Consider the following 8417-nt stretch of genomic DNA (forward strand, 5'->3'; position numbering starts at 1 on the left):
AATTTATGTATGTGTGTGTGTTAAATTAATTTCAGAACAACTACTAGTCGAATAAGACATGGGAAAGATTACGAATTTATTGCTCGAGCTATATTTAGACTAATACAATTGAAACAAATAGCCAAACCGAAAACTGCAGACATTACTAGTTCCTCCCCCGCGATCAAACCGAAATATAAAAATGTATATAAAATTAAATGCAGACTAAAGTCATCAGAAATCCAAACTAGCACGCAAGTCGTGATGAATGAAGACTTAAGTGAGTGCGCGTTCACGCGAAGATGGGGGGAGAATTTCTGGCACAACACCGGCCAATGCAATGTGCTACCATATCTGGCAGTGAGTGGAAACGCCAAGTGGATGCTTCACAATAGAAACTTCATTAAAGCGCACAACAAACGAAATGGTCGGACACCTGAGATTAGCTAACACTAGTTAGTTGTCAGCACACGATATCAGAAAGCTTCATTTTTGTTGAAGTAAGTTATTGTAAATAGAGCCACACAATATATCAAACAATATTTCCTTAGTTGCGATGGCAAATTTCGATTCGAAAGATGCCGGGGAAAAAGTGAACTTCATTGCATTTGTTAGTAATGACGCACAGTAGCCAATGGAGTAAATACTAGAACGTTAACTAGCCTTGTGATCATACTTTAATTGAGGGACTAAAACCCGTAACTCGCGACTGTGCACACACACACACGTCGTTCCCATTCCGGACATAGAATTAGCATTCCCGTTAGCAAAGCTAGCTAGCTACAGACGGTACTTTACCACGTAGCTATCAAACAACAACTTCAAATGCCAACTTCAATATCCAGAACTTTAAAATACATTCGTAAATACAGAAGTAAAAGAAAACTAATAACTTACAGGTAAACCCATAAATGAGAAGCAAAACTGTGGCGGCTTGCAGTCCATTGGGCGGCAGAGTCTTGTGGTAATCGAGCAGCAATCTTTTCACCATGATTTCCCACTGCACTTTCGTTCCTTACCTCGCTCAGCTTCTACGTCTGTTCTACTGCTGATTGCTTCTCTAGCAACTCCTCTCCATAGCGACCGCCCGGGCGCGAGAGCTGTACCACTTCTAGGATTGACAGGGGCACACACCTTAAATCAGTCAACAAATTCCTTTTGTTATGCACTCTGTAAAAACATGAATACATTTTACAGTGTATAGCTAAGTAGTTAATGTGTCAAGACTTTATAGACCTTTATTAGACTTAAACCCCTTATTATTGACCAATGACTAAGTGGAATTGAAATGGTGCACTGTAAATCATCTTATATCAGTCATCCATTCAAGAATAGCCCTAATATAATTTCACAATTAGGCATATTTTTGTTGTGATAGTGTACTTTCACAGGGTATTTCATTTCTGTCAGTTGTGTAATGTAGTCGAGCCTGTGTTTGTGATCACTTTGAGAATGATCCCTTGTCTGAAAGACATTAATCAAATAAACATTTAGGAGAGTGCAAGACCTGAGTCAAGATCCCTTAACCAGTGTTAATTAAGTCTAAAAACAACTGTTGGAATTGTTTACAGCCCATTTAAAGAAAACACAGCAGGTCTGGAGTTAACATTCCATCCAACCAAATAGCATAGCACCATTGCCAGGTTACCACTAAATGAACACTGAAGTCTCCATGTGGATGAGGTCTGATAATCTTCTCATCAATTAGAATGATGGTTTTATCACATACAGTGACTTCAGAAAGTATTCACACCCCTTGACTTTTTCAACATGTTGTTGCCTGAATTTAAAATGGATTAAATCGAGATTTGTTTAAATCAATAGCCTACACACAATACCCCATAATGTCAAAGTGAATTCATATTTTTGGGATTTTTTTTATTTTTACAAATGAATTAAAAATGAAAGCTGAAATGTCTTGAGTCAATAAGTATTCAACCCCTTTGTAATGGCAAACCTAAATAAGTTCAGGAGTAAAAATGTGCTTAACATGTCACATAAGTTGCATGGACTCACTCTGTGTGCAGTAATAGTCTTTAACATGATTTTTGAATGATTGCCTCATCTCTGTGCCCAACACATACAATTACAGTGGGGCAAAAAAGTATTTAGTCAGCCACCAATTGTGCAAGTTCTCCTACTTAAAAAGATGAGAGGCCTGTAATTTTCATCATAGGTACACTTCAACTATGACAGACAAAATGAGAAAACCTCCCAAGGTGTCACAGAAGAATTAGAGCAGTAAACTGGTGTAGTGTCACAGTGCCAAGCAAGACAGGCAGAGAGAACAGTCACATGTCACAAAGGCATTCCACACACAGATGAAGAATTGTTGTAACTGATACACCAGTAAGGCCTTCACCCTGCACACTCACTAACCAGTAACATAAACATACTGGAGCACAGCTTCTCTGTGACACACAGCAAATATGTCACTTGTTAGTTTGTAGCATCAGAGACATATTAGGGATCCATAAGAAAACAAATAGGAAGCTGAGCTATAACGTTGTTGCAGGCTGCATCTATAAATATGTCCATTCTACCTCTGTATGCACTGGGGCATGTATGACATCTCCATAGCGAGGCCCTACAACAGCTGTATCTGAAAAAATAATTAGTTCTCTTAGCTCTTCCCATTTATCCTAATCAATCACTCTCCCCAGACCACTTCAGAAATTAATTGTATGTTATGTTAATGTTGCTCGGTGCAATGGAAATACTTAAAATAGTAGCTTCTTGATGGGATTATTAATCAAATAATCTATTTCCGTTTAATTTTATACTAAGATTATAGGATTTGGTAGCGGTATAGCATAGATCTGGTCAGAATGTGGGACCATTGGCAGCATAGTACTTTTCCTATGGAAAATATCAACATAATAAGGAACTCATGTGCTATAATCAAATGGTTTATTGAGCCTTTATGGTGTGTGACCTTGGTAACAGTGGTGACTCACGGAGAGACCTCTAGACCCCACTAAACATTTAGTCTGATTGTGTTATTACAATTCCTCCCTGGCAGTCAGAGCTGTATTGGCACCACCTTTCCTGTGACCAGTAGTTGCACATCCACAGACTGATGTTCGAGGCACTTGGTTTAACAGTCTGTAAAAACAACCTTTGTTAAACTTGACATTCCTCCCTAGTCGGTCGCATTGGAGATTGCCAGAGAGCCAGCCCTAGTACACCTCAAACCCCCATGTCCCACACCCGCCTCCCCGCTGTTCCTTCTCCTTCTAAGGCTTGGCCATCTAAGAGCAGCCTGGGGAGGATGGAGGTCATCCCAGTGCTGACGCTGCACACTGTTGTTTACAGCTTGAGTGGTGCCTCCCCTATAATGAACTTTCTCTGCAGCATAACTTGACTTTAGGGGACGTGAGGGAACACAATTAGACTAATATACCTCAGTCACTTTACAGATATGCATTCTCACAGATTATCACTAAAAGGATTTTGTACTGTAAATCATTATCATCACTAACTATTCAGCTGGCTTACTATGAGCAGCTAGAGTGCATTCGGAAAGTATTCAGACCCCTTGACTTTTTTCACATTTTGTTATGTTACAGCCTTGTTCTTAAATGGATTACATTGTTTTATTCTCCTCATCAATTTATACAAAATACCCAATAATAATTGTTTTTTAAATGTTTGCAAATTTATATAAATATATTTTTTAAATCTAATATCACATTTACATACAGTGGGGAGAACAAGTATTTGATACATTGTCGGTTTTGCATGTTTTCCTACTTACAAAGGATGTAGAGGTCTGTAATTTTTATCATAGGTACACTTCAACTGTGAGAGACGGAATCCAGAAAATCACATTGTATGATTTTTAAGTAATTCATTTGCATTTTATTGCACGACATAAATATTTGCTACATCAGAAAAGCAGAACTTAATATTTGGTACAGAAACCTTTGTTTGCAACTACAGAGATCATATGTTTCCTGTAGTTCTTGGCCAGGTTTGCACACACTGCAGCAGGGATTTTGGCCCATTCCTCCATACAGACCTTCTCCAGATCCTTCAGGTTACGGGGCTGTCGCTGGGAAATACGGACTTTCAGCTCTTTCCAAAGATGTTCTATTGGGTTCAGGTCTGGAGACTGGCTAGGCCACTCCAGGACCTTGAGATGCTTCTTACTTGCCCTGGCTGTGTGTTTCGGGTCGTTGTCATGCTGGAAGACCCAGCCACGACCCATCTTCAATGCTCTTACTGAGGGAAGGAGATTGTTGGCCAAGATCTTGCGATACATGGCCCCATCCATCCTCCCCCCAATACGGTGCAGTCGTCCTGTCCCCTTTGCAGAAAAGCATCCCCAAAGAATGATGTTTCCACCTCCATGCTTCACGGTTGGGATGGTGTTCTTGGGGTTGTACTCATCTTTCTTCTTCCTCCAAACACGGCGAGTGGAGTTTAGACCAAAAAGCTATATTTTTGTCTCATCAGACCACATGCCCTTCTCCCATTCCTCCTCTGGATCATCCATATGGTCATTGGCAAACTTCAGACGGGCCTGGACATGCGCTGGCTTGAGCAGGGGGACCTTGCATGCGCTGCGGGATTTTAATCCATGACGGCGTAGTGTGTTACTAGCGGTTTTATTTGAGACTGTGGTCCCAGCTCTCTTCAGGTCATTGACCAGGTCCTGCGAGTAGTTCTGGGCTGATCCCTCACCTTCCTCATGATCAAATCAAATCAAATCAAATATTATGTCACATACACATGGTTAGCAGATGTTCATGCGAGTGTAGCGAAATGCTTGTGCTTCTAGTTCCGACAATGCAGTAATAACCAACAAGTAATCTAACTAACAATTCCAAAACTACTGTCTTATACACAGTGTAAGGAGATAAAGAATATGTAAATAAAGATATATGAATGAGTGATGGTACAGAGCAGCATAGGCAAGAGACAGTAGATGGTATCGAGTACAGTATATACACATATGAGATGAGTATGTAAACAAAGTGGCATAGTTAAAGTGGCTAGTGATACATGTATTACGTAAGGATACAGTAGATGATATAGAGTACAGTATATACGTATGCATATGAGATGAATAATGTAGGGTATGTAACATTATATTAGGTAGCATTGTTTAAAGTGGCTAGTGATATATTTTACATAATTTCCCATCAATTCCCATTATTAAAGTGGCTGGAGTTGAGTCAGTGTGTTGGCAGCAGCCACTCAATGTTAGTGGTGGCTGTTTAACAGTCTGATGGCCTTGAGATAGAAGCTGTTTTTCAGTCTCTCGGTCCCAGCTTTGATGCACCTGTACTGACCTTGCCTTCTGGATGATAGCGGGGTGAACAGGCAGTGGCTCGGGTGGTTGTTGTCCTTGATGATCTTTATGGCCTTCCTGTAACATCAGGTGGTGTAGGTGTCCTGGAGGGCAGGTAGTTTGCCCCCGGTGATGCGTTGTGCAGACCTCACTACCATCTGGAGAGCCTTACAGTTGTGGGCGGAGCAGTTGCCGTACCAGGCGGTGATACAGCCCGCCAGGATGCTCTCGATTGTGCATCTGTAGAAGTTTGTGAGTGCTTTTGGTGACAAGCCAAATTTCTTCAGCCTCCTGAGGTTGAAGAGGCGCTGCTGCGCCTTCTTCACGATGCTGTCTGTGTGAGTGGACCAATTCAGTTTGTCTGTGATGTGTATGCCGAGGAACTTAAAACTTACTACCCTCTCCACTACTGTTCCATCGATGTGGATAGGGGGGTGTTCCCTCTGCTGTTTCATGAAGTCCACAATCATCTCCTTAGTTTTGTTGACGTTGAGTGTGAGGTTATTTTCCTGACACCACACTCCGAGGGCCCTCACCTCCTCCCTGTAGGCCGTCTCGTCGTTGTTGGTAATCAAGCCTACCACTGTCGTGTCGTCCGCAAACTTGATGATTGAGTTGGAGGCGTGCGTGGCCACGCAGTCGTGGGTGAACAGGGAGTACAGGAGAGGGCTCAGAACGCACCCTTGTGGGGCCCCAGTTTTGAGGATCAGCGGGGTGGAGATGTTGTTGCCAACCCTCACCACCTGGGGGCGGCCCGTCAGGAAGTCCAGTACCCAGTTGCACAGGGCGGGGTCGAGACCCAGGGTCTCGAGCTTGATGACGACCTTTTAGGGTACTATGGTGTTGAATGCCGAGCTGTAGTCGATGAACAGCATTCTCACATAGGTATTCCTCTTGTCCAGATGGGTTAGGGCAGTGTGCAGTGTGGTTGAGATTGCATCGTCTGTGGACCTATTTGGGCGTTAAGCAAATTGGAGTGGGTCTAGGGTGTCAGGTAGGGTGGAGGTGATATGGTCCTTGACTAGTCTCTCAAAGCACTTCATGATGACGGAAGTGAGTGCTACGAGGCGGTAGTCGTTTAGCTCAGTTACCTTAGCTTTCTTGGGAACAGGAACAATGGTGGCCCTCTTGAAGCATGTGGGAACAGCAGACTGGTATAGGGATTGATTGAATATGTCCGTAAACACACCGGCCAGCTGGTCTGTGCATGCTCTGAGGGTGCGGCTGGGGATGCCGTCTGGGTCTGCAGCCTTGCGAGGGTTAACACGTTTAAATGTCTTACTCACCTCGGCTGCAGTGAAGGAGAGTCCGCACAAAGCGGGCAAAAGAGTTATTTAGTCTGCCTGGGAGCAAGACATCCTGGTCCGTGACTGGGCTGGTTTTCTTCTTGTAGTCTGTGATTGACTGTAGACCCTGCCACATACCTCTTGTGTCTGAGCCGTTGAATTGAGATTCTACTTTGTCTCTATACTGACGCTTAGCTTGTTTGATAGCCTTGCGGAGGGAATAGCTGCACTGTTTGTATTCGGTCATGTTACCAGTCACCTTGCCCTGATTAAAAGCAGTGGTTTCAGTTTCACGCGAATGCTGCCATCAATCCACGGTTTCTGGTTAGGGAATGTTTTAATCGTTGCTATGGGAACGACATCTTCAACGCACAGTTGAATCGCACACCGAATCAGCGTATTCGTCAATGTTGTTATCTGACGCAATACGAAACATATCCCAGTCCAAGTGATGGAAGCAGTCTTGGAGTGTGGAGTCAGCTTGGTCGGACCAGCGTTGGGCAGACCTCAGAAATGGAGTCGTGGTCAGCTTTTCCGAAAGGAGGGCGGGGCAGGGCCTTATATGCATCGTGGAAGTTAGAGTAACAATGATCCAAGGTTTTTCCACCCCTGGTTGCGCAATCGATATGCTGATAAAATTTAGGGAGTCTTGTTTTCAGATTAGCCTTGTTAAAATCCCCAGCTACAATGAATGCAGCCTCCGGATAAATGGATTCCAGTTTGCAAAGAGTCAAATAAAGTTCGTTCAGAGCCATCGATGTGTCTGCTTGGGGGGGAATATATGCCCCACGAGGTGAGATCTTGCATGGAGCCCCAGACCGAGGGTGATTGACCGTCATCTTGAACTTCTTCCATTTTCTAATAATTGCGCCAACAGTTGTTTCCTTCTCACCAAGCTGCTTGCCTATTGTCCTGTAGCCCATCCCAGCCTTGTGCAGGTCTACAATTGTATCCCTGATGTCCTTAAAACAGCTCTTTGGTCTTGGCCATTGTGGAGAGGTTGGAGTCTGTTTGATTGAGTGTGTGAACAGGTGTCTTTTATACAGGTAACGAGTTCAAACAGGTGCAGTTAATACAGGTAATGAGTGGAGAACAGGAGGACTTCTTAATGAAAAACTAACAGGTCTGTGAGAGCCGGAATTCTTACTGGTTGGTAGGTGATGAAATACTTATGTCATGCAATAAAATGCTAATTAATTACTTAAAAATCATACAATGTGATTTTCTGGATTTTTGTTTTAGATTCCGTCTCTCACAGTTGATGTGTACCTATGATAAAAATTACAGACCTCTATATGCTTTGTAATAGAAAATAGAAAATCTTTGGAGGGAGCTGAAAGTCCGCATTGCCCAGGAATCAGGAGGATAGAGTTGTGGTCGGATTTACCAAATGGAGGGCGAGGGAGAGCTTTGTATGCGTCTCTGTTTGTGGAGTACAGGTGATCTAGATTTTTTTCACTCTGGTTGCACATTTAACATGTTGATAGATATTTGGTAGAACTGATTTAAGTTTCCCTGCATTAGTCTCCGGCCACTATGAGCGCCACCTCTGGGTGAGTGGTTTCCTTTTTACTTATACAGCTGACTGAGTGCGGTCTTAGTGCCAGCATCTGTTTGTGGTGGTAAATAAACAGTCACGAAAAGTATAGCTGAAAACTCTCTAGGCAAGTAGTGTGGCCTGCAATTTATCACAATATACTCTACCTCTGGCAAGCAAAATCTAGAGACCTCCTTAGATTTCGTGCACCAGCTGTTGTTTACAAATATGCCCAGACCGCCTCCCCTCGTCTCGGAGTGTGCTGTTATATCCTGCCGGTGCAGCGTACATCCCGCTAGCTGAATATCCATGTCGTCAT

General features: G+C 43.1%; 1 protein-coding gene across 1 annotated transcript in view; it reads right to left on the reverse strand.

Annotated features, from left to right (window-relative positions):
• LOC115141811 (nectin-3-like protein) overlaps nucleotides 1-1102 on the reverse strand; it is a 70452-nt gene extending 69350 nt beyond the window's left edge. Inside the window, exon 1 of the mRNA XM_029681032.2 lies at nucleotides 877-1102. Coding sequence (XP_029536892.1) covers nucleotides 877-970 — 94 coding nt within the window. The 5' untranslated portion in view covers nucleotides 971-1102. The remainder of the gene's footprint in view (nucleotides 1-876) is intronic.
• Between the last annotated feature and the right edge of the window lie 7315 nt (nucleotides 1103-8417).

The sequence above is a fragment of the Oncorhynchus nerka genome, linkage group LG14 (assembly GCF_034236695.1).
Source record: "Oncorhynchus nerka isolate Pitt River linkage group LG14, Oner_Uvic_2.0, whole genome shotgun sequence".
Classification (NCBI taxonomy): Eukaryota; Metazoa; Chordata; class Actinopteri; order Salmoniformes; family Salmonidae; genus Oncorhynchus; species Oncorhynchus nerka.